The sequence below is a fragment of the Neopsephotus bourkii genome, unplaced genomic scaffold (genome assembly GCF_033783945.1).
Source record: "Neopsephotus bourkii isolate Nb327-2 ecotype Australia unplaced genomic scaffold, CSIRO-AGI_Nbou_v1 NB_247, whole genome shotgun sequence".
In the NCBI taxonomy this organism is placed as follows: domain Eukaryota; kingdom Metazoa; phylum Chordata; class Aves; order Psittaciformes; family Psittacidae; genus Neopsephotus; species Neopsephotus bourkii.
This window is the reverse complement of record NW_026900757.1, coordinates 38,825-66,555: the sequence shown is the minus strand read 5'-3', so window position 1 is coordinate 66,555 and position 27,731 is coordinate 38,825. Positions and strand designations below refer to the sequence as shown.

The window sequence follows — 27,731 nt, the reverse complement described above, 5'->3', positions numbered from 1 at the left end:
GCAAATTTTGCTTTCCAGTACAGGACTTGGGGTGCTGACTAAGCCCCCTAGTCACTCAATGAATTACACCACTGTGCTTTTCCTAGCAAACTGTACCTCTTTGTGTGGTCACTGTGTAGCCAATGGCTTTCCCTCTGAGAATCTTCAAGGAAAGCAAGAGCACTGAACTTACAAACAAGTCCTAAATGAGGCTATTTTGCAGACAGAGTGTGTGGGTAGTTTTGCTACAGAACTTGCTTGCTTTAATTAAGAAGAAAGATCCTGCTGGCATGGCTGACAAATGAGAAGTGCATTTAAGTCTTCATAGTGTCTGATCTCACAGTTTGCAGACCGAACAGACAAATCTGAGGCCAAGTTCAACTTGAGGAGCAATCTAGATCAACAAAAGAGGTGAGAGAGTATCTCTGCCCCTTCTCCAAAGCATTGAAGAGAGTATCTCTTCACACTTCTTCTCCAAGGCATTCTCCTGCTTAAATCAAACACAGAATCATAGAATAGTTAGGGTTGGAAAGGACCTTAAGATCATCCAGTTCCAACCCCCCTGTCATGGGCAGGGACAACTCACACTAAACCATGCCACCCAAGGCTCTGTCCATCCTGGCCTAGAACCCCACCAAAGATGGAATATTCACAGCTTCCCTGGCAACCCATTGCAGTGCCTCACCACTCTCACAATAAAGAACTTCCTCCTTGTATCAGATCTAAACTTCCCCTGTTTAAGTTTTAACCTGTTACCCCTTGTCCTGTCACTACAGTCCCTAATGAAAAGTCCCTCCCCAGCATCCTCTGGAAGGCTGCTGTGAGGTCTTCACGCAGCCTTCTCTTCTCCAAGCTGAACAGCCCCAACTTTCTCAGCCTATCTTCATACAGAGGTCTCCAGTTCCCTGATTATCCTCGTGGCCCTCCTCTGGACTTCTTCCAACAGATCCATGTCCTTTTTATGTTGAGGACACCAGAACTGTACGCAATACTCCAAGTGAGGTCTCCTGAGAGCAAAGTAAAGGGGCAGGATCACCTCCTTCGACCTGCTGATCACGCTCCTTTTGATGCAGCCCAGGATACGGTTGGCCACACCAAATCAGGACCCAGGTACAAGGGAAGGAAAAAGTCTCTGAGGTGGATGGTGAAGGTAAAGCAGGCAGACGCCGGGAACCGTTTAAAACAATATGAACTGTGTTGCTAGTTAATTTCCCTAGCTGTGAAGTGACCTTGTAGAGCTATTCCAGTGTATACCCCTGCTGCATTGTCCTGCTTTAACTATATGCAATTAGTCGTCTTTATGTCTCTGAGTATCCAGCTTTTCTGTTGGAAACATTTTTGATCTGCACTTCAGCTACTGTTTCTCTATTGCTTCTTTTCTTACAGAACAGCTTGTTACTTGCATCTTAGTCCCCTTGAAAAGTCTTCTGCTCTGTTGAAGGGATTACAGGGATTTACTGGACGGTTCACTGCAGGTTAACACAATTATAAAACAAGAAATACACTAACAATTTCATTACATTTGTCTGTGTGTCTGATTACGTTTACAGAGCCTGAGTAATATGAACGTGTGGTGTGGGCAGTTTTGTGGAAATATAAAAGCTTTGTAAAAACAAAGAGGTAAACTAGATAAAAATGTATGTTTGCTAGAGAAAGTTAATATAATTTCCTTTCAAGAGACTACAACTGCCAAATTGACTCCTATAATTCCATTGGCATAGAATAGCACACACTTTTTTTTTTGGGGGGGAGGGGGGCGTGCAGGGTAGCAAATACTAATATACTAAATATTAAGCAAATATTTATTTTATTTAAGATATAGTAAGAAGAACTCTGAGTATGGTGAGCAGTCTGGAAGAAAGTTTGAAAAATCAAAAGCAATTAAAAATAAATTAGAAATTAGAGGTATAGAGGAACATGACAGGATCCAGACACATATTTTGGTAATGTAGGAAAGTGGTTATCAAAGGTTTGACAGTTTTCTAAGATCATAAAACATCATGACAACTTTCACTAGATTCTGTTCCAAATATTAAGGCAACTGTCATAGCTCAATCATAAAAGCAAAAATGGCTTATATTATTCAGAAACTGAAGAGCTAACAAAGAGTATGAGGTGGGATAGGCAATATGCAGGCAAGCAAATATAAATGATGATGGCAACTCCTTGCAAGTATAATTCATTTTCAGCAGGCATTCATGCTAGCAAAGTGGAACTACATGGATGTCCATGGAAAATGAACAGCTGAGTTGACATCAAGATGGGTGAATGAATCAATTTAAAAATTCAATGCAACAGTCAAATCAGCAGTTTTAAGGAATTTGTTCTTCTGCACCATGTTCTCCTTTGGCTTTTGTTCATTATGGATACTGTTATGCTTTTTGTAGTCATTATGTAGGTTAAGCCTGCCCGAATGCATCAGAAATATTTTAAGGTCATAGCTCACACTAATACTTGGAAGGGATCACCACCTAGGAATGACTATTTATTAGATTTTATTAATTCAAAACTGAAAGACAAGCTGAGCATTTTTCAGAAGTTGTCTGTAGTTAGCAGCAACAATAACAGAATGAATCAGTAAGTATAGATTCTCAACTGAAAGGACTTCCTAAACAATTTTATTAGTATTCATCTCACTCAAGTATTGCCACATAAAGGCTGGGAACTTAGATGTCTGTGTCTTCTTCTACAACAAAAAAACAGGTATCTTTATGGGCAGGTACATCTCATTTTATGATATACCTTGAGACAAAAGGGCACGAAATCACAAAATGGAATATAGAAACCTTTAGAATTAGTTTTTATTAGAAGTAATGTTAAGTTTGATGGCTTTGTAACAGTAGCAATGGAAAATTACTGAGGTGCATGATACATAGGGAAAAAAAAATAGAGTACAGCTAGAGAACATACTGAGAATTCTCACAAGATAAATCATTATTATTGACATAGTTTTAAGAAAAACAGTCTAGAAGAATAGGGCACAGGGATAAGGAGTATCTGGGAACTGCAGGTGTCCAGGATGGGCTACAGTTAAACTAACTGATAAGTAGGAAGATAGGAGGATTATTATGTCTGTGGTGCTAACAAACCAATTAAACTGGTATGAGTATCTACTGTGCGTGTTTCAAAGGCTGCCAGAAGTGATGAAGATTGTTGAAAGAAGTAAATGACCCTCAGAGACCACCATCACAATTCTGTACGCATGTGGGGAACTTTCTGGAAAATTATGTAATCCATACGTAGCCTCATGAATATGTATGTCTGCCCAGGGTCTATAAAAGGATGCTTGTGTGGCAACTGGGGGACACATGTTAGGAGGAGCCCGGCACCGTTATAAAGAATACCTGCTTGTCAGCTTGAAAACTTTGTTGGCAAGTTTGTTCCTGGAGTTTTCTCCAAATCAGCCTCAAGGATATGTGATATATTCTGTTTTTCTAGATGGATTTTATAGAGAATCTCTCCAACAAATTGTGTTTAATCATTTTACCAGGTCTACAGTTAACTCAAATGTATACTACTTTGTCATTAAATGGAAGAAAAAGCATTTCCTTTGAGATGCATTTAGAAAGTTCAGAACAATGAAATCTTTCATTCTATGTGCAGGCCACTGTCCTGGTAAGTAGGGAACAAGAGTCTTCAGTAGACAAATCTTTCCACCCAAATATTTTTAAAAGAAAATGGAACTGGAGCATCTAGTAAATAGCACTTCATAGTCATGCACTGAAAAATGAAAATAAAATAATGTCATATTCTGTAAGGTTTTTCGTGCCTCAGACAGGCACCAGAAGGTATAGACTGACAATGTTTGAAATATACTAAACAGTTATTTATACAAAAGAAACCAAAACAAGTGTTGCTGGTTTTTGTGTTTGTTGGGGTTTGTTTAAAGAAAACAAAAAAAAATTAACTTTCTCAAACACACATTTCAAGGTTTTAGAAGCCAGAATGAAAATAGTGCAACTGTCACGAGAAATATAAAAGTTGATGCTGACAATATCTGATAACCAACCAGCTCATCTTGAATGAATTCCAGAGGAAAAAACAGAAAAATCTCATCAAAGTGAGAATGTTAAGTGGGCAACTGGTTCAGATCATGAGAAAGCATTAAACCACTGTAATCTTGGTTTGAGAATTATCTTATGGCATAATAAGACTTCAGAAAGCAAATATAATGAAGCCCCTGTAATTAATTTGCACACCAAGTAAGATACTATCCTATGTTAAACACAAATTTCATATTGATTTTGCATTTCCTAGTGAAGGAGGAAGGCTCTATACGGAGAGAGAAGCAAGGAAATATTTTCAAAAGTCTTGCTCATGCTCAGATTTCTGCTTGAAGCCAATAAGACAACTCATGTGTGGAAGGGTAAACAGCTGCATAATTCTTTTCAGGACCAAAACTGTACTGGCAAAACTAACAACTTTGATGACAGGCTTCCCAGAGAGCCCAAGAGCTGAATGAAGCATGAGCTGACCTCATAACCTTGGACTCAATGGACATCAATATGTTATCCATGGACTCAGCCAAGCCTGTAGCTTATTCCTCTGGGTTCAAACAAAAGTGCATAGGAAAAACTGCCTCATGCTAGATAGGTAGATTTTCCAGTGGGGTTCTCACATAGGAATTAAAAGTTTGAAAAACCTGCTATAAAGTATCTATTCTTTCCAACTCAGACCTATAGCACATTGTTCAAAGGAACTTACATAGCCAGATCACCTCTGAATCGCTGAATATAGTATATTGTAATGATCAATAGGCAGTCTTATGGATATTTTTTTCAAAAAAGACTTCAGCAGTGCCACATGTCTTTAGTATGAAATACCTTAAAGCTGCATTTAGCATGATATAAGCTCAAATAGAATTATGTTTTTATTACATTTTTAAAGATTAATATATTTTAATCAGATATTTATCTTTTATACAGATCTTAAACTTCAGTAAGAACCATATATTCATCTGCGGTAAAGCTGCAAAGCCTACCTGAAGTAAAAGTATCTACTGTACTTCATGCCATCTGGTTCTAGAAGTTTCCGAAACTTTAATTACATTAGAAATTACATTAAAATGGCATGATAGCCTTATTAATCTAATGACTTTAACTTTTAAAAATACTGCAATTAAAAAAGTATCTAATCAAACATATAGGGATCTGTTTTTCACATCAAACACTTATGTGATAAAATACATGTAATACTTGAACATTTCTTTAGGCCACACAGATGAATGTGCAAACCATTCCTGCCCACTCACTTTCACAGTAAATCTCTGAACATAAAACAGAACAATGTCAGAAAGAATCGGGCACAGCTGCAGTAAAAAATGGGTAGAAGGAAATGGAGGATATAGGAAACCTTGTCACCAGAGTGGATATGCACATTCAGATAATGAGTTATTGTATTTTTTTCCCTACAGTTTTTACACAGTTGCTCCCCCGCATTGTTTCAGAGAAAATGGAAAGTGTTTATTCTTTAGGCTGATGAATATAATTAAAATTTGCTTTAAGGACAGTAGACGAACCCATTTCTTAAGACATTAAAAATGAGAGGAATATTTAAAGACAATAATAATTTCACTAAAACCATCAGAAAATACAACCCATTATTTTAAAAATAATAAGCTTGTTGGTTTTGTTTTTAGTAATGTGTCTCCTAGCACAAAATTTTAATTGCAGATTAGTTTTATTTTTCTAGTCCTCTTGATAAATTTGAGGCACGCCATATACCTCATTAACTGTATTGTGTAGGGGACCACATTTCAAACAACAGCTTTGTCTGATCAAGCTACTATAATCTGATTGTTGCAGATTTGTCATTAAATGGAAATGATGCTCGGGAATGTTGAACTAAATGTTATATTTCCAAATACCATGAATTACATTACAGTAGCTTTAATGAATTTCATAGGGAGAAAATGTTGTTAAAGAGAGCAAAAATATCAGCCTTGCTGCTCTGGCCAAATTCCAATCTAGATAATTGCATTCTGACACCTATTCTCTGTCAGTTGTTTAAATCGGGTATACTTGTGTACCTTAGTGTCTGGATTGAAGAATATGAAAAAGCCCTTCTGACATTGCTATACCTGTTGACAGTTGTAAAGGGCTAATGGATGAAAAAATTCTGAAGACTTAAATCCTGGCTCATGGAAAGCTTCTAAAAAAACTATAGGATCATAATTTGGAATTGTCTTGATACACATTCAAGGCAGAATCTTCAGTGACAACCTTGTTTAACGTTTTTTTGTGAGTCTGTGACATCTCAAAGACATAATTTCCAGTATCATTTCCAGAGCCTCACCATGCCCTTTGATCTTGAGAACTGGTTGTGGTATCCAATTCACACACTGGTGCACACTAATTATCCTGCTTAGGAGACCAGACAAGATCATTAAGGAGCATGTAAAACATTTAAATCAGTCATATATTTTCATATACACTGACAATGAATAAAATAGAAAAGCCTGACAAAACATAAGATGAGAAAGAGGTAGTGCCAAATATCTCTTACTGAATAGAATATTCCTGGAAACCTCATCTATAGGTAACTGCAGGTAATCATGTCCTGTTTCTGTTGGAATTAGGTGAAATGTCCTGTTCTCTCAGCAGAACAACTGAATCCACATTCCTCCCTCTCTGGTATACAAGTATTTCAGAAGCTGCACAGATTGTACTGCATGATACACATGGTGTTGTTTGAAGGCTCAAGCTGCATGTTAAACTGCAGCTGGATTGTTACCATTAAGGTTTTGTCACAGTGATTTACTGAGAAAGTCAATGATCTGGAAATAGATGCGATGTTTTAAATGTATGTCATCATATCTTCTGGGCTAATTTCAGTCTTAAAATTGCAATGGATTTTCTTCAGGTAGAAGAAAGAAGACAAAGAAATGGTGAGAAGAGTGACAGGATAAGTGGAAAAGAGTCGACAGGATCATGTGAGCACAGATGCTAATGAACTGAAAAACATCATTTGCTTTAACTGTTACATATGTCTGCACAGAAGTCAGTCATTTGAAAGGAATCATAGTGTGTATAAAAAGCCTCTTAAGGGATCCATACAGGAAAATTGGGTCTTTCACCTTTTTAAAGTTTAAGATTAAGGATATTTTCCATTCAGTGCTGGCTCACAAACCAACCCATTCAAAGATGGTGTCTCTCCAGCTCATTCCTTTGCACACACATACACATAAGTACAAACACCAAGGAAGAAGCAGAGAGGAAGCAAAAGAGTGAGTAAAGATTGCTAAAGACTGTGAGAGAGCCACAGTCAGTGCTCTCATGGTGAAAGAAATCTACTGGTCTATGGGTGGTAGTAGTTCAAATTTTGTATACAAATCAAAGTGAATTCAAGGCTTGTGTTTTTCCATCTTACCTGAAAATCCTGATTTTTTTTCAGGCAAAGATAATTCCATAGATTATAATTTCTCTATTTTAACTAGAATTCTTTTCAGTCTGAGTTTGAAAAAGCTTTAAATAAAACTAGTAATTTCCAAAGAAAACAATTTGTTTGTTGTTTTTCTTTTTTTTTGCCACAAAGATCCTGACTGAATCTTTTTCCATTTTGAACAAACATATTACTTCCAACAAAAATAACAGGATTCTTTTCAAAGTAAAACCAAAGAACATCTGAATGCTATGAAAGCTGCTTTAACATCCATAACATATAATTGAAAAGTATGGTAAGTTCTTAATTTATTACTAATCCTAGTGTGTTGCTCTTGATTAAACCTCATCTTGTGCTGATAATTCTCAGTTGTACTATACAATATATGCTACAGAAATTTCTGAGGTAGCCAAGGAAAACCAAGCCAAAAGCAACAGGGAAGTTGCTTACCTGCCTGAATTCTTCAAGATCTATTTTATTTCCCACCAGCACCAAGGGGATGTCATAGGTGTGACGGACACGATAAATGAGTTCCTTAAACTCAGCAGCTTCTTGAAAGGATTGGCGGTCTGTGATGGAATAGCAGATAATGAAGCCTTCTCCACCTCGCATGTACTGGTCCCTCATGGCTGTGAATTCTGCCTGTAGAATAGGAAGAAGATACCCAGTCATTCAGCAGACAAAATTACCCATTTAAAAATAACAAACTTGCTGAGAACTTCCCTCATGCCCACATATTTTCACCTTGTTTTACTGTTTTAAATACTGCTTGATGAAACTTGTGCATCCTTCTGGGGTCATCATCATGGATAATACACCACCAGGATGTCTCTTAGGACCGTTTTCTTTCCTTTTCTCATCAAGGGAAGTTTGTCCTTGAAGAATGTGAACTTACTATGCCAGTGCCTGGATACAGAAAATACGGTCTCACATATTTCTAGAACCTTCTGTAGCACTTTTGGTACATATTTGCCGTTGGATGAATACTAACAGGTGTAAGAGAAGAGCTCTATTGTGATCTAGAGATTGAAGACAGGTACAAATTCCTTATTATGCGCTCAATTCAAAAGCTCAGTAATGTCAGAAAGGCATTTATTGTCTCCCACCAGCTTTGGAATATGCATAGTAAAACAGGAATATAATATGCTAAAAGTTCTGCTCTTTCAAATGTTCTAAGAGAAATCAGGGGTTTCAGTTCAGTGTGTGATAACACCATTAAATGAAAATGGACAATTTCAAATAGTGCGAGAATTGGCCCAGTCTTCTCCTCCTGCATTTTCCTCTGTTTAAACATTTCTGGTTTGGGGTTTTTAGAATTATTTAACAACTGCCACATTGTATTAAAAAAAACTAAATCAAGATCTAGTTTTAAAAAACTAGTCTCAGGTACTGTGGCTTGAGAATATGCTTTAAAGTCAGTTTCCTTTTCAAGTTTGTTTGCTCTTCTTGATCACAGCCCAGAATAACCCAATACCATGGCAACAGTCAGTCAGGATCAGAATCCTCCAGAGAGAGTCAGTTCGCCAGAGATATTAAGATTCAGGAAGGTCTGATAAAGTAAGGAATACACATATCAACACTGGACCATTTCTAATAGCAGCAGGATGCAATATCAAGTCTTCTATTATTTAGTCCGCTGAGAATTTAGGCTAGGATTTTAAAACATATATATATATATATATATATATATATGTCCTCAGTTCTTGCTGAAAATTCAAGGGAAATGGATTGCTTATGCTCTTTCAAAAGTCTCACCCTTAAATCTCTCTCAGTAGTCACTCATATTGATTGATAATACTTCCTGTGAATAGATTTTCATGTTGACCATTATCATTTATTCATGATGTATCTTTTACCCAAGGGCTTTCTTACATATCACTCAAAATATTTCACCTGCTACAGGAAAAAGTTCATAGACTAAGTTCCAAAATAGCAGACTAACAGGCAATTTAAGGGTAGGATTCTGCTATGAGACTTACTCAGAATTTCATAATCTCTATAAACTATCACCACTGGCATCCCAGGAGTTTATTAACTACCAAACTACAGCATAGAGTGGATCAAGCTATATTCTATCCCACCCTATCTCAACTGGATGTGTAAGAAGTAGGGCAGTGGTAGGGAAAAACACAGAGGATGTCTAAAGGGATTCTGTAGTCCGCTGGTTTGGGCAAGACAGTGAGGGGAGTTCTGTCTCTGCTCCCAGGTCTTTGCCTGCGGTCTGCATAAGAGAGTCACTGGATTAATAACCAGTGCAATACCAAGGTCTCCAAATTGTGAGCAGGGAGTGTTAATAACTAAACACACAGACATAATCCCTTTCCCTTACTTACCCTCAGATCCCAGGCTTTCCTGACAGAACAACAATCTTTCCAAGCCCCTCATCCTCTGTGACCCTGATTTTCTTCTCTTTGTATCGTTCACCTAGAACTACCCATGATTAGTAGAGTAGCCTCCTTTGTAGAACAGGCTGAACAAGGCCTTCATCCCTTTAGCTGAGCAGAAAATGTAAACCTTATGCAGAGTTAAACTGAATTTAGCTGCCTCTGCAGCTGCAGGCCACTATCTAAGCCCCCATTACAAATAATAGTAAGGTAGTCAATGCAATTAATGGACTACAGATCGCGTCTGTTCATGAAAAATAGTTATTCCTTAGGTCCCTAATTACCTATGTTTTGTTTACCTGTTCTAGAGACAGATGAATATTTACACAATTGAATGAACCTGCTAGCTCCTATTCAAACTCCCAAAAGTAGATGCTTTGGTATAGAACTTAAATGCCAGCCCAGAAAATCTGTCTTCCTGTGTTAGAGATTTCATAAATCAGGTACTGTAACACTGTATGATTATTCTACACAGACTTTTACAAAGAATGAGCTCTGCTTAAGGGAGTTGGTTCACCTCCAGAAGTGCTCAGAACATTCTCTTATAGCCATTTATGGCAAACTAAGAAGGAATTAGGTCACATAGTCCTGTTTAAGTTATTCACAGTAAGTGAGGTTCTTCAATGTGGGGACTCCCAGGACCAGTTCCCTGGAATGCTTAACGGCTTTTCTTGACTGCCAGGATACTCTGGGTTCCTAATTTTACATTGAATCATTCCAAAGGGATGAAGTATTCAGCTTTTAGGCACTGCCATTCTTGAGGCTGAGTCACTTACCTATGTATTCTGGTTCATGCCTGGGCATGACTTTAAGGATATGAATGAATTTTCTTCTGCAATATTTTATTATGACGTGTTATGGCTGCTGATATATTGGACTAAACAGCCAAAATACCTTAGTGTCAAGTTTGCAGTGATCCATCTTCAGAGGCATTAATTATTCCGTGTAAACTAGACTGGGCACATCCACTTGGTTTTCTGTTGTTAACTCAGTCTTTTCCATTCTTATTTTTCTGATGCTGACTTTCACTTCTCAGCTTTTTCCCTTGGCATAATTGCTCATTACCGAGTCAAGGACTCCAAGGTCAAACATGAAAAAGCCTTTTCATGGATTTCAACAAAAATGTGTTTACTTCTCTGTTTACCAAGAAACCCAATATAATAATAATATACACTAAGACAACGAATTAGAATCATTTCCAATAAACATACTATACCCCTTCCAATAATGTATGGATATTACATATAAATGAGGAAGGACTAACATGTAATTAAATTCTCTGTTCTTTTTTTTTTTGAGTCCTACTCCAATTTCACAGTCTTCATGTATCTCTACAGCAAGCAGAACAAAAATCCAAGTTGACCTTTTTTTTTTTTTTTTTTTTTATGTTCAGAGGTATATGGAGATAGACCCAAAAGTTTCACAAACTTTTCAGTGGATTTTTTTTAGATTTGGGTTGATTATCTTATAAAATACACAACAGCATATCTGTGCAGCTGGCACATTAATTGTTTCCTGCTGTAAAAGTGACTTTTTAAAAAATTATTCACAAATAGTACTTGATGCTATTTGCTACTCAGTAAGGGGAAAATATGAAACGTTCCCAAGTCAGTAAGTGCCAAGGGGAAGAGACAGAAGGAGATCACACCTCCTCAAAAGGAAATCAATCCTGAGACTTAAAGTGAAGATTTGTCATGCTTATAGCACTTTGGAGCTTGACATCAGTTTCTAATACTCTCTTGTGTATTATGACTAAGACTTTAACTGAAAAGTGTGGTAAGAAATCTTCTGAAACAAAATCACCGTTCATCTTGGGAGACATGTTATACTTGAGAATAAGCATCAAGTCTAGATAGAAACAAAATAAGACTTTTCTAAAAGTTGAAAGAACACAGAATAACTTTTTCCTTTTCTTTTTCCATTATAAATGAATGTAGCAAAAAACCTAATACTAATCCTCATGTGCTTATATATGTCTACCTGTTGTTGAAGAAACTTAGCAAGCAAATCTCTCAATGATAGCTGCTTCTAAGCAGATGTAACATTTGCCTTTTATTAGTTAACATGAATCTGCCATGATTTCTCAATGACAGGATGGCCTTACAATGACATAAAGCAGATCCCTCAACATGCTCAGATGCATCACATCCTGTTGTATCAAAATTATAGAATCACAGAATAGTTAGGGTTGGAAAGGACCTTAATATCATCCAGTTCCAGTCCTCCTGCTGTGTGCAGGGACACCTCACACTAAAGCATGCCACCCAAGGATCTGTCCAACCTGGCCTTGAACACCGCCAAGGATGCAGCATTCACAACTTTGCTGGACAACCCATTCTAGTACCTCACCATCCTCACAGTAAAGAACTTCCTCCTTATAGCCAATCTAAACTTCCTCTGTTTAAATTTTAACCCATTACCCCTTGTCCTATCACTACAGTCCTTAATGAAGAGTCCCTCCCCAGCATCCTTATAAGCCCCATTAAGGCACTGGAAGGCTGCTATGAGGTCTCCACACAGCCTTTCCTTCTCCAGGCTCAACAGCCTCAACTTTCTCAGCCTGTCTTCATACAGGAGGTGCTCCAGTACCCTGATCATCCTCGAGGTCCTCCTCTGGACTTGTTCCAATAGTTCCATGTCCTTTTCATGTTGAGGACACCAGAACTGTACACAATACTCCAAGTGAGGTCTCCCGAGAGCAAATGGGTAGGATCACCTCCTTCAACCTGCTGGTCATGCTCCTTTTGATGCAGCCCAGGATACGGTTGGCTTTCTGGGCTGTGAGTGCACACTGAAGCTGGCTCATGTTAAGTTTCTCATCAACCAACACCCCAAGTACTTCTCTGCATGGCTGCTCTGAATCTCTTCTCTGCCCAGGCTGAAGCTAGGACTTTGCATGTGGCATGGTTAAACTTCATAAGGTTGGTGCCAGCCCACCTCACAAGCGTGTCAAGGTCCCTCTGGATGGCATTCCTTTTCTCCAGCATATCAACTGAATCACACAGCTTGGTGTCATTGGCAGATTTGTTGAGGGTTCATTCAATCCCACTGTCCATGTTACCAACAAAGATGATGAACAAGGCCAGTTCCAACACTGATCCCTCGGGGACACCACTCGTTACTGGTCTCCAGTTGGACATTGAGCCATTGACCATAACTCTTTGCGTGTGGCCGTCCAGCCAGTTCTTTATCCACTGAGTGGTCCATTCACCAAATTGATGTCTCTCCAATTTAAAGACAAAGATGTTGTGTGGGACAGTATCAAACGCCTTGCATAAATCCAGGTAGATGACATCAACTGCTCTACCTCTGTCCATCAGTTCTGTAGCCCCATCATACAAGGACACCAAATTGGTCAGCCAGGATTATCCTTTAGTGAAGCCATGCTGGCTATCACCATCCACCTTGTTGTTTTTCATGTGCTTTAGCATGCCTTCCAGGAGAATCTGTTCCAAGATTTTGCCAGGCACAGAGGTGAGACTGGTCTGTAATTCCCTCAGTCATCCATTTTCCCCTTCTTGAAAATGGGGGTTCTATTTGCCCTTTTCCACTCGTCAGGATCTTCACCTGACTACCATGATTTTTCAAATATGATGGACAGTGGCTTAGCAACTTCATTCTCCTGCTCCTTCAGGACCCACAGATGGATTTCATTAGGTCCCATGGACTTCAGGTTCTTAAGATGGTCTCGAACCAGATCGTCTCCTACAGTGGGCCCAAGTTCTTCATTCTCACAGTCCCTGCATCTGCCTTCCAAGACTTGGCTGGTTTGGTTAGAGCATTTCCCAGTGAAGACCGAGATAAAGAAGTCATTAAGAACCCCAGCCTTCTCCAAATCCAGGGTATCCATTTCTCCTGATAGCTTCCGGAGGAGGGCCACGTTGTCCCTAGTCTGTCTTTTATTTGCAGTGTGCCTATAGAATCCCCTCCTGTTATCTTTCACATCCCTTGACAAGCTTAATTCTAACTGGGTTTTAGGTCTCTTAACCTGATCCCTAGTTTCCCATATCACATCACTGTATTATTCCCAGGCCTCCTGTCCCTGCTTCCACCTTCTATAAGCCTCTTTTTTCCCCTCTAAATTTCTTCGGCAGCTCCTTATCCATGCATGGAAGTCTCCTGGCCCTCCTGCTGCACTTCCTTCTATTCGGAATACAACACTCCTGAGCTTGTAGCAGGTGATCCTTGAATATCACAGTGTTGGCGCCCTGTACCCTCTACAGCTATATCCCATGGAACCTTGCTAAGCAGGTTCCAGAAGAGGCCAATGTCTCCTCTCTTGAAGTTCAGGACACTGAGCTTGCTGCATGCTCTTCCCACTGCCCTGAAGATCTCAAATTTGACCATCTCATGATCGCTGCAACCATGGCTGCCCTGAAGCATCACTTTTCCAATGAGCTCTTCCCTGCTGTTGAGCACGAGGTCAAGCATGGCATTTCTCCTTGTTGGCTCCTCTATTACTTCCAGAACAAAGTTGTCTTCCACACAATCGAGGAACATCCTGGATTGCTTGTGCTGGGCTGTACCATCCCTCCAAGAGATAACCAGGTGGCTGAAGTCCTCCATGAGAACAAGGGCCTGCCAGCATGAGGCTGTTCCTGTCTGTCTATAGAGTGCTTCATCCACAAAGTCCTCTTGATCAGGTGGTCTGTAACAGATCCTCACAGTAATGTCCCCCATAGCCGTTCTCCCTTTAACACAAACTCTCTGTTGATGCCTCACCTGTCCCCAGACAGAGTTCCATACTCTCCAGCCTATACCTAACATTAATAGCAACTCCCCCATCCCACCTGCTGGTCCTGTCTTTTCTAAAGAGCTTGTAACCTTTCATTCCAACACTCCAGTCATAGGAGCCATCCCACCATGTTTCTGAAATGCATATTATATCATAATCCCGTAGACGTACACACATCTCCAATTCCTCTTGTTTGTTACCCATGCTATGGGCATTTGTATAGAGGCATCTGAACCGAGCTCCAAATGAAGCCGGCTCATTGGCTGGAGCAGCTGGAATATCTCTACATTGCTCTGAGCATTTATTATAGGTGCTGGCAATTGACTTGGTGTGTTGGAATGGAATGATGCCCCCCTACCCCAACACATCTAATTTAAAGTATCCTTGACCAGTCTGGAATCTACCAAAGCTGCTCTTTCCCTCGTCAGACCATCTCCAGCACCCCCAGTAGACCTTGCCTACTAAATTGAGTCCATGCTGTAGATGCCCAAACCCCTGACTATGGCACCACACTTCTAACCATTTACTAACCTGACCAATCCTCCTAGCCTTTTTAAGGTCCTCCCCTTTATCCTGGAGAATTGACTAAAAGACTATATGAGCTCCAGAGCCCCATACCATCTCTTCCAAGGGCTCTGCAGTCCTTCTTTATGTTCTCTGGGCTACTGCTATCTGTGTCATTAGCACCCACATGGATCACTAGAAGTGGGTAATAGACAGTGGGGCTTCCTAGACCAGGCAGCCTCTCTGCAAAATCTCTGATCCGAGGCCCTGGAAGGCAACACACCTTCCTTGAGACTGGGTCAGCCTGACAGATGGGTGCCTCTGTTCCTTTCAAAGTAGAATCCCCTACTACTATGACCCACCGCTTTTTCCTGGCAGCACCAGTAGTGATCATCTTTACCAGTTCATCAGTTGATTGGTCATGGTGTGAGCGTGTTTCCTCATTAGCCACCTGCAGGAAAGCAAAGCGGTTCTGGGTGGGGACAACAGCTGTAGGAGGAAGACCCCTTGCTTTTAATTGTCCTCTTCCTCCTTTTTTTCTTTTTTTCTTTTTTTTCTTTTTGTTGTTACTCTTTCCCAGTTTCCTGGGTTAACGGCCTCCTTCTTTCCTCCATGAGCTAGAGGGGACGCTTGAGGCCCCTGCACAGTTTGGGCCTAGAGCAAGCAGTCCTGCTTCCCCTCAGCTTCCCTGACATCTTGCAGCCTATTGACAGCGTCCGCAGCTCAGCCCCTGCTGCAGGAGCACCTCCCTCAGGGAGCACCGAGTGCATCCCTGCCCATTGTGCACCCTCCCCTCACCAGACCAGTGCAGGCACTCTCTACGCCCCGAGCTCTGCGTTGCAGCCTATTTGCTCTCAAGCTACTCACCTCAGCAATTGACCCAAGCTTACTCACATAGTTTAGTTAACTTGTTTACACCCAGTTTAACTTACTTGTCCCTTGTTGACCCCCCTCTGCTAAACACAGTGTGTCTGTAAAGGCTGGGATAAAGCCCTAAGAGTGTTAGTCCTTTCCATGTTCCTCATCATTATGCCACTCAGCAGCAGCCCTACATTTTTCCTTGCCTTCAATTAGTTACCAGTGTGCCTGCAGAAGCCTCTCCTTGTCTTTTATATCTCTCAAAAGTTTCAACTCGAGCAGCACTTTGGCTTTCACAATCCACTCATGCCCAAGAAATACTTCCATACTGATCCTTGGGAGACTGGTCCCAGATTTCATCATACTGTATATGTTGTTAGCTTTTCTATTAGCTTTCAGGAGAGCAACTTAGCAAAGAAGAAAATATTTAACCTCTGTTTTCCTTCTTTCATTTTCATTCATCCTCTTTTATTACACTTTTCATAATGAACAGAAGAAAGCTTTCCATAAAGATCAATATTTTTAATTAGTTTAAAAATTTATTTTTTTTTAATATATAAATACAGTGTGCATGTCTTCTTTTCTGTTGTTGTTGGTGGTGATTACAATCCTTTCCAAATAAGATCAGTAACTTAATATCTCCAGAATGCAAAAGCATTGATCAGCAAAGTCAAACCACGCTTAGATACTTAGATCTTTATGGATGATTAGTTTATGGGCTGCTATCAGACATAACATTCTGGATCTAATGTTCAGCTCAGGACAACCGTAACTTGCTGACTGAAAGATCCTAGGAAAGCATATAACAAAGTTCACTGAAGCCAAGCTTGGTTCTTCACTGTTTCCTAAGTATTTTCTCCTGAACAATGCTGGTGAAAGAGTGCTGGGCTAGAAAAGCTTCTATTACCCAACTCAAAATAGAAATTGTTAAGAAGCAACCTCTTCCACATCACCGTTTTACATCAGCAAAACTCAAATCTGAAGTCATTTTTCCTGTGATACACATTGCTAATAGACAGCTGTGGCATCCTCCAAAAGAGAAAAAGGGAGGGGGAGAAGAAGAAAGAAGAACTAACAAAATATTACACAGGCAATGAGCAGGGGGTCACCATATCTTTTTCATTGTGTGGTGATGTGTTTGAGGAGTAAACACAGTGCAGCTCTTAGAAGTGTGGTCCTCCTCCACACTCCTCAGATGTGTAGTGCTTAGAAATTTAAAGATGCAGCACCTCAGAAACAAAGGTGTCATGTTTTCAAACTACACACACACCCCACACATTTTGATGTCTCTTCTTTTTTATGATCTTGGTTTGTATCTCTGAAGGAGGTCAGAGTCTCCCCAGGGAGACTAGCCTTGCAGTTTTAAAACGCCATTTTCTATATCTTCTTGTCTTCTGCTTGACTTTAAAACAGGGAATCTGCTAACACATGTTCTTAATCAAAGCTGTCTCCCTGATTACTGCAGGGGTCATTCTTATTATGAAAGGGTTTTTTACATCTCTAGTGAACACTCGGGGTGTGTGTACTAGATGTTCTTGGAAATGGGCAGCTTATTGTTCATCTATGACAACGAACAAACAAGGGTAAAATTATCAAAAAGGACAGGTGGGGGGAATCTTTCAAATAGTGAATGAGAGAATCGCAAACAAAGACTATACTACATAAAAGACATGAAAATGCATTGTTCACTTAAAAATAAAATAAAAAAATTTTGGCTGTCAATAAAAAGTTGAGAATTTCTTCTGTCCTAAGAAAGCTTTTTCCAATATGGTCAAAGATTATTTTTTAGCAACAGATTATTTTTTAAGCCAAAGTGCAACCCTCCAATATCTCTCTGTTAATAAATTCTCTTACAAACATAAACACCAGAGTTGACTACACTGAGATTACGTACCATTCATCTGGCACTGCTTGTCATAAAGTGCACTGTTGAAAAGTGCTGTGGTATTTATTTGTTTTTTTTTATCTTTGGGGTAGTGTATGTGTGTGTAAAAGCAAGTAGCTTTTAAAAGCTTATTCACAATGCAAGCAGCAAGAAATCTTCAGCAGTTACATTTCAAATGAGAAAGCATGCAGATAGGAAATTGGCTGGATATTACATAATCACCATAATACTGTAATCTAGAAGCAAGGCATGTGACTCATTTAATCTCAGTTTTCTCACTAAAAAGGTAGTCACCTACTCTGCATTATTCTTCAAGTCTCTCTACAGTCAGGAGAGAGACACGATTGACTCTAGAGAGTAATTCAACCCGTCCTCAGAGAAATGTTTCTCTGAGGGTACCTCTCTCACTACCTCAACAGATACTAAATACCAGTCCAGCCTCTGAAGTCCACAATATCAACCACAGCTCCATCCCACTCATACACTTCATGCATTTGGAGGATAAGGCTTCTCCTCTTCTTCATTTTAAGCTTTAATTTATTTTCTACAAGGCTGTTTTATTTCCAGTGGAGTTCAGAAGGTCAAGAGGGTGTAACATGTAGTGCCTAAAACCAATAGAGTGTTTTTCACTTCACAGGACTCAGCAGTAGGAAATGTAATCTATCCCTCAGCATGGGTTAAGTTACAGCAGGAGATAATAAACAGACACACTTTTTTTTATCACAGAAGTCAAAGTTCCAAAACTGCTCGCAGCACTGCAGCAGGCACCAGCTAAAGGTTCCCAGCAATGACACAACAGAAAACAAGAAAGCCCTGAACAATATCAGCATCACTTTCATGCTCTTTTTGCTTCTTTCCTGTCTCCAGTCTTCCTTTCCAAACAGCAACAACAAAAGGAGTTATACAGTAAAAGATACGGAAAAAGCTGCAGCAGGTGGTACTCAGCCACCTGTGCCAGCCTAAACCATCTGCCACATCACTGGGAGGAAGGAAGAGAGCTGCATATCAGCTCAGACACAGATCAAAGAAAATGCAGGAGCTCCGGCTTAAATACTGGAGGACAGGGATTGATTCCTCTCTGCACCAAGTCTCTACACCATTCTGGTTGTGTACATCAAACCCCTGTCTCACGACCCTTTTTGCCTGCTCTAGTAATGATTCAGGAGCAGTTCAAAATGGGATTAATATAAATGAGAATTAGTCTGTAAGCCTGCAGTGGAAGTGGATTATTATTATAATGAGTCCCTTGATTAATGATGAGCCAGTGTCTCACGCCTTATAATTACAGGAAGAAATCCTTGCTTCTGTTATAAAACAGCAATATCCCTTTCCTTCTTTGAATTGTGAGACAAAATGCACATCAGTGATGATGGGAACGGTATAGAAATAACATAAAGGATGCATTCCATGTTCCTAGCAGATTAATGTCTTTCTGAACTTAATCTGACAACTTTCCAAGGCAATATTATGAACTCCACATTGTACAAAATCAATAGCCTTTTCTTAACTCTGGGAATGTACAAGTAAAAAGCTGAGACAGATACAGAACTTAATCCATAACATAGAAGACAACCAGGCAACAATATAAACCCTATCGAAATCAGTACCTATTTGACTGTCCACTCCTTCCCCTGTTTAAGCTAATTCATTTACCTGGAAAGAGAAACATGCAGGAAGAAGAATATTCATGACAGGTCATCTTTTCCAGGAGACACAGGTATGATTTTCACTTTTGTGACAAACAGCAGCATTATTTCTTAACTGCTATTTTGCAGGGTCAGCATACACTCTGGAAATGGAAGAGATAAGCTCACCTGGGTGGAGTGAATGCCAGGGAGTGCCACAAGACCTTGCCTATGGGCAAGAAGACAGTCCAAGATGAGTCAGTCAAGTAAATGGATGGTTGACAATTTAAGAAATATGGTAAGACTCACACTGGACAGGAAATACAAGCACAGTCTTATATCCATAATTTTCACAAAATTTTGTCTGAAAACATTCTAAGATAATTCCCCTATCCTACACTTACATTCTTCAACATGAACCTGTTTCCTCCAGAAACAGGTCTGCAGTCCCAGACAGGGTCTGGTATATCACTAGATCCCAGTTCAGGATTCTTTCTGAAGACTAATTTTTGTGCATGGAAAAAAAAGGATTCTTTCACACCAGTTAAAACACCTTTCATCATCATCATCATCATCATCATCATGGCTTGACTTCGCGAACGAAGATTTGGGAAGGGCATTTACCCACGCTTACTACAAGCGCGCTGATGACTAAGAAGGCCAATGTGGGATAGGCAAATCCGGCTACAAAAAGCACAGCAGAAGGTCTCCTTGGGTGGAACAGGTGGGACACGATTCTTCCTGCGTTGTCTTTTCTCCTCGAGACTAGTTCTTCGTGAACTCTCAAAGGAGTCAGCGGCATTATGTATGGTGTGCCTCCAAGTCTCCCGATTGGAGGCCAAGGTGGACCACTGATGGTAGTCAATATGGCCAAGGCTAAGGTATTGTTTCAGGGAGAAACACCTTTAAAACACCTTTAAATCTCTGATTACTGGAGATAGTTTATGAAACTCTAAAGTCCTCAATATAGAGAATGAATTAATGAAAAATAAAGACTTTTGTTTCTTAATCTGAGTTATTATATCAGGTTAATTCATGAAAACATTAATCTCATCTTCATTCAGATGAGTCTGAGACTTCAAACTGGTATGTCTAAATTTTCAAACTTTCTGAAAATCACTGGTTTGTGAGGTTAGTTTGATTACTGACTGATTTAAATCAACACGTGACACAATCTGGTTTTCATCATCTGTGAATTTATGTGATTTCCCACATGTGAGCTTAAAGATTCAGGTTCCCCTTCTTGTTTCAGCAGTGATATGTCTTTCCATCATATCTGGTACTGCTCACAGTCACAGACCGTGCAGAATTAATTCTCATGAAAGGTAGGTGTAGATATTCCTTCACACCCTGAACACTGATGGATCACTTGCACTGCCCTATTTGCTGACTGAAGAACATTTTGTATGTGGTTGCTATTCTGTTATTCACATGATACTTTGCATTATTGCTGGCTTTTGAAGTAAGACTGAACCACATCAGTCTGGTAGAAAAAAAAATAAGTAAAGGTAAATAAATAAGGGAAAAAAAGACAAATGAGAACAACTTCCAACAACATAACTCAGGACTTCAAGGAATAACATAATATAATGACCCTTCTTTCTCACTTGAGAATTACTAAATAACCTGAACAGGCACTCCAACCCTCCCTGCAGAAGTAGCTTCTCTGCAGTGATCTTCCAAAAGTTCCCACTCTAATTGCCCTCCTGCCTTCAGGTGATGTTTGCCAGTTTGCTGCAACTGTGCTTTTGTTAACTTTATTAATCTTGCTCTTCCAAAGACGGTCTGTTTTATGCAGTAATGAAAATATGCAGCCCATCATCTGGGAGATGATATCTACTTTTCATTCACCCCACAATATGGATGAAATCACCGTATCATCTTTACCAACTCTTGGGAAACGGGAGAGGTGCCTGAGGAGTGGAGGAAAGCAAATGTCACTCCTGTCTTCAAAAAGGGCAAGAAGGAGGATCCGGGTAACCATAGACCAGTCAGCCTCACCTCCATTCCTGGGAAAGTGATGGAACACCTTATCCTTGCGGCCATCTTAAGGCATATCAAGGATAAGAGGGTTATGAGGAGCAGTCAACATGGCTTCACCAAGGGGAAGTCATGCTTGACCAATCTCGTAGCCTTCTATGAGGAAATAACACGGTGGATGGATGATGGCAGAGCGGTGGATGTGGTCTACCTTGACTTCAGCAAAGCGTTTGACAAAGTCTCCCACAGCATCCTCGCAGCTAAATTGAGGAAGTGTGGTCTGGATGATAGGGTAGTGAGGTGGACTGTGAACTGGCTGAAGGAGAGAAGCCAGAGAGTTGTAGTCTATGGGGCGGAGTCTAGTTGGAGGCCTGTATCTAGTGGAGTGCCTCAAGGGTCAGTACTGGGACCAGTATTATTTAATATATTCATCAATGATTTAGATGAGGGAATTGAGTGTACTATCAGCAAGTTTGCTGATGACACTAAGCTGGGAGGAGTGGCTGACACGCCAGAAGGCTGTGCTGCCATCCAGCGAGACCTGGACAGACTGGAGAGTTGGGCAGGGAGTAACTTGATGAAATATAACAAGGGAAAGTGTAGAGTCCTGCATCTGGGCAGGAACAACCCCAGGTTCCAGTATAGGTTGGGGAACAACCTGTTAGAGAGCAGTGTAGGGGAGAGGGACCTGGGGGTCCTGGTGGACGACAGGGTGACCATGAGCCGACACTGTGCCCTTGTGGCCAAGAAGGCCAATGGCATCCTGGGGTGTATTAGAAGGGGAGTGGTTAGTAGGTCGAGAGAGGTCCTCCTTCCCCTCTACTCTGCCCTGGTGAGACCTCATCTGGAATATTGTGTCCAGTTCTGGGCCCCTCAGTTTAAGAAGGACAGGGACCTGCTGGAGAGAGTCCAGCGCAGGGCAACTAAGATGATTAAGGGAGTGGAGCATCTCTCTTATGAGGAAAGACTGAGGGAGCTGGGTCTCTATAGTTTGGAGAAGAGGAGATTGAGGGGTGACCTTATTAGTGCATATAAATATATAAAGGGGGAGTGTCACGAGCATTTCAAGATAAACAAAAGAAGGATTTATTAAAAAGAACAGACAACACCAGAAAGTTTTCCTCCGTTTGCAATATGGAACCACTAACATTGACTTTCCTAAGCAGAATGGTGGCGAGGGGCAGGAAATCAGTGTCGCTATACTCAATAAACTTCGATGTCCATCCTAAATGTCTGCTCCCTGCAACATCTTATTGCACCTGTTTGTCAGAAAGATAAATGCAGACCTAGAAACACAAACTGTTTTGTCCGTTATTGCACCATGATTCACTTGTTGACAGGGACACGAAAAGAAGCTGGGAATCTGAGTTGCTAGTTGCCTGTTCTTGCTAAACTAATATATTCCTTTTTGACAATATGTGCCTAGACCTTTCCCCACTGAAGCCAAAGAATATTTTGCCTATAACATGAAGGAAACTGGAATCAGGTCTGCAATTTCCTCCGTGATTCACTGGAACATTTTTGTTCACTGGAACATTTTTTTCTCTCACTATCTGTGCCAAATAAATGTTTCTTCCAAATCTGTCCACTCCCAAGTACAATTACTTGGTTATGGAAGAAATTTTAGTTCTTCCTAGAAAGTGCAGAACAGGCTGTCTTGAGAACCCATAAAATTTTCAGTGCTATGGTTTGACTAAGTATGTCATCATCAGCCTGTGAAACAACAACATATGAAGAAAATGAAATTAATGGTCTTCACCTAATACACTGTGTTAATGGTTGCTACTTAGTTCGTTACCACTATGCTTTAGAAACAAAGAGGATTTCATTTACTGACTACAGCACCTAGCAGAAAGAGCACTAAAATTATTTTCCCCTTAAAAGAACATGCTGTAAAGGCCCATCAAAATATAATTACTGACAAAAAGGCATTTTAAATTTCCTTGAGATAAGCTGCAGTAGTGTAGTTTGAAATTCCACTTCCATTGATTCAGGATTAGAGCAGCATGTTTAGATAATAAGCAGAAGAATCTCAGTTAACAGCCTGAGTGAGTCATTGGACTATAGTGTTTAGTCTGAGAAAGTGTGTTTATTTCAAGGGCTCTTGGGACTAATATGGTTCCTCTTCAAAGCCTGAAGCAGGGGGCAAAAATCACAGTCCTGGAGGTTGGCAGGATAAACATGTCCTGTGATTTGCTAGCAATTGGAGAGATGGATTTCACCGGAGAGTGCACTGTTCTCAGGTTGAATAGTGTGTGCCTGGAAATGAATTCATGTGCATACAGCTCCAGACAAAGGCAAATCTCCCTGAAATGGCTTGCCATCACATTTAAGGCCAATTCTTCAAGTCTCCAACTGACACCTGAGAAATATACTGGTGCACTAAGTTTATCATGAAAATCTCACATTTTAACAAGCAAAAATGGGTGCAATAATCTTGAATGTACTCTCACTAACAGGTACAGAAATCCATTCTCCTGCATATTTCCCTCTTTGTCTTAAAACAATTTAGCCTTTTCTACGTAGGGTCATCTCAGATTTATTCTTTCAGTGAAGGGAAATCTGATGCTCTTTTAACTTTCAGAGTGAGGTCTAAACAAGGAGGCTCAGTAATGTGTCATCAGGAGGAAAACTGTGGCAAGAAAAAAACCTCCTGTGTCAGCCAACAGTTTGTAAATACAGCAGGAGAGATAACTGCTGTGTATGTTCCATGAGGAGGAACTCAAACTGGGCTCCAGAAGTAGCAATGAATTCTTAAGTCAGAAAAGAGAGTGATAAATCTCAAATGAGTGAGCAGAAGGTTTCTGTATCTCTGTGTGGAGGCTTTTTCTACGCGGTTGGAGTAGTTAGGGGTTGTCACTCAGAATAATTGTGTAGTGAACTGAACACAGAATAAAGGTCTGAATGTCCTTTCATTTGCACCCACAAGCATAGTGAAAATTGAAGGTGTTTACACCAGTTTAAATCAAATACATGTAAAGCAGATGAGGTTTATGACACACTGGTTAAGGAAAGGGAAAGAAATCCCAGAACTACTTTCATCACAACGCCTGTACCAACATTAAGGGATAGAAAGAGACACATGGGTGAATTTCTAGGGAGAGTTACTCGAAGTGTCCCATGAGTACTGTTGGACAAGGAAGCTCAAGCTCTCTTAATAATAATTGGCATTTGCAGATTTCCATTAAGGTTTCATTATTTACTCTGCATGCAAAATTGTAGCTACCCTAGAGGGTTAAAAGCTGACTAAATTAAAATTCAGCATAAAGCTCAATCTGACATTTATTCTCGATCTTTATTTGCTATTTAGAATCACAGAATCATGGAATAGTTTGGGTTACAAAGGACCTTAAAATCATCCAGTTCCAGCCCCCCTACCATGGCCAAGAACACCTTCCAGTAGGTCACATTGCTCAAAGGCCCCTCCAGCCTGGCCTTGAACATTGCCAGAGATGGGGCATCCACAGCTTCTCTGGGCTCCTCAGCACCCTTACAGGGAAGAATTTCTCCCTTATATCCAACCTAAATCTACCCTGTTTAACTTTGAACCCACTGCCCCTTATCCAATGCACTTTTGGCTTCATTTTAATTGAAATGTAGATGCAAAAATCAAACTTCAGATTTAAGAAGAGAACTTTTAGTTAAAGAATAGCCAAAGGCATATCACTGATAGCTTCTTCTAAAAGCAAATGCAAGTCTAAGGATACACTGAGTATTTTAGATTCAGTTGTGCCATCGAAAGAGAAAGCCAACATCAACTTTTTCTCGATTTCTTGCTGCACATCACGTTTTCCAACCTAACGGTAGGAACTGCTCAAATAAGAGCTATTTATGACAATTCTGCTACAAGCAGCTACACCAGCAATACCTGCTCTTAAAACTCTCTGAGGTAAACGTAACCTTATTCCGTCTGAAGTTGATTGTGGTGAGCAAAGACAGGCCACCCTGCTGGCATGTAGTGGGAAGCAGGGGTAGTGAGTTCAGTGAAACATAACTCCTTACGCTAGCCCTACATACATTATGAATGTGCCTCCTGTTGTATCTTCTGGAGGAAAACAGCATTGAAAGAGCGCTAGAGGAGAAATGATGATGTAGAAAATATCTATCCAGAGCTCATGAAACATCAGTCTGATTCCTGACAGAAGCAAACTGCTGTATTTAACAGTGTCTACATATGCACATGGGAAGAGGAAGATCAATAACTAGATGAGCAATATTACCAGTTTATTCCTGGTTTTGGTTTTCACTTTATTCGAATGGGGCTTTTTAACTTCAGCAAGTTGAGAACCAAAAATATATTTCTGAAGAACAACCTATGTTTTGTTGTTCTAAACTGTATCTGTGAGTTAAAATAGAAAAGATTTTTATCCAGTTTCAGGTATGAAATTAGATGTGGATTTTTAACTCTGGGCTTGACAGTAATGATCTGTATTATTACTAAATCACAGTATTTGGCCAATGTTGAAGTGTTCAATCAGTACATAGGTACAGCAGGGAAGGCAGAAGGTGAAATATAATCTCCAGAACAATAAAATACATTAACTTCAGTCTGTTTCTCTATTGACATCTTTTGCTTCCCAAATAGCGAAAAAATACAATTTTAGCTCCTTGATCTTCTGAAAGTGATTAAAGACATTATTCAAAATTGATAGTGAAGTATTTATAACTGTGAGGCCTCCCAGGTAGAAACAAGATTTCCACCACATGATCTAGAAGCTGTAATGCCATCTCTGCTTAGACATGAAACTCAGTGGGGCACCATCAGAACACACCATCATCAGCATGACTGGGTGCTTTCAATTTTTATCCTCAGTCACCAAAGACATGGCAGGATTTCAGTGTGAACTTCATCAAGTACCTTTAAGCCTTCTGTGAGGAGGGAGGCTGTTATAGCTGTTGATTTCAGTGGGAGTTGGGTTAGGTCTTGATTTATTTTGGAGCTTTGAAGTGCAGGTAGAATCACGAATCATAGAGCTTTTTAGGTTGGAAAAGACCTTTAAGTTCATCTAGTTCCAATCTGCTGCTATGGCCAGGGATACCTTGCATTAGATCAGGCTGCTCTGAGCCACATCCAACCTAGCCTTGAACACTGCCAGGGATGGGGCATCTACAGCTTCTCTGGGCAATCTGTGCCAGCTCCTCAGCACCCTCACAGGGAAGAATTTCTCCCTTATATCCAACCTACATCTACTGTGTTTAACTTTGAATCCATTGCCCCTTATCCAATGTACTTTTGGCTTTGTTTTATTTGAAATGTAGATGCAAAAATAAAACTTTAGATGTAAGAAAAGAACTTTTAGTTAAAAAATAGGCAAAGGCATACTGATCACTGGGTCCAGCCATTAATCCAGCACTGCCAAGTCCACCACTAAACCATTGCTGAGGTTTTGTTCTATTTCTTTTTTGTATGATAAAAAATAAAAAAACAATGTCAAAACTGTAGTTTTGTGGGGATTTTTTTCCCTAAAAGTGGACACTGTTGACAAAAGATGAGCTTTCGTTAATTTGAAAAACTTATTTTCTGCTACTTAGAAGTTCAGTACATAGAAATCTTTTTCCTTGAATAAAAAATTAATTTTTCAAAGAGATTGAAATTTGTGCTTATTTTTTATTTTATTTTCATTTTAAAAGACATTAACAGAAAATAAAACCTCATTTAAAAATATTTGTTCCATAAAAATAAAGGAGGCTTTTGTTTTGGTAGGGGTTAGGAAGATAAATATATTTTCAATACCTGATTCTATCTTTCATTTATCAACAACACGAACTTTAATTTTTCTAATAACAAAACCAAATGCAAAAAAAAAAAAAGTAAAATATATTATTATTCTTGTTTTTTACATCATGTTAAAAGAAATCCTGTATAGGGTTTTGCTCCTATTTCCATTAGCAAAAATCTGGAAACATAAACTCCGATTCATCATTCATCTTTAGCTGTGGGTAAGAAAGTATTTTACTTTATAGCATAAATCTACAAAATAAGACTAAAGTAAATTTAAAGTCAATTAAATTCACATCTTTGGAGACATGCCTTGAAATTCAGCTTAAATTTTCTGGGGAATCAAACACTTTGACAGGAGACTCAGCGGCGAATCACTGGTTAACTGCTGAGACTGTATAGTTTTGGGTCAAGGAAGAATAATTCAGGGCATCTTTTGATTCCTAAAACTGGGTTGAGTTCTCTTTGAAATTGGCCTATATTTAATTCCCATATAAAACTCACACCACAATCCCCCTGAGCTATATTAAACTTATACACCCTGATGCCGTTTCAGTTCCTGGCTTCAGACCATTTCCCACCATTTCCAACACCCAGCTAAGGTGCATTTAGATGTCTGGGGAACCTGAAACCAAGGTTTCCCAGCTTATGCTTCCTAAATCTGTTTGTTTGTTTGTTTATT

The 27,731-nt window shown here is 39.7% G+C and overlaps 1 protein-coding gene across 1 annotated transcript in view; it reads right to left on the bottom strand.

The window, feature by feature from the left end:
- Nucleotides 1-27,731, bottom strand: part of LOC133208241 (GTP-binding protein Rit2) — a 132,675-nt gene that overhangs the window by 84,229 nt on the left and 20,715 nt on the right. The window contains exon 3 of the mRNA XM_061345968.1: nucleotides 7,810-8,001. Coding sequence (XP_061201952.1) covers nucleotides 7,810-8,001 — 192 coding nt within the window. The remainder of the gene's footprint in view (nucleotides 1-7,809; nucleotides 8,002-27,731) is intronic.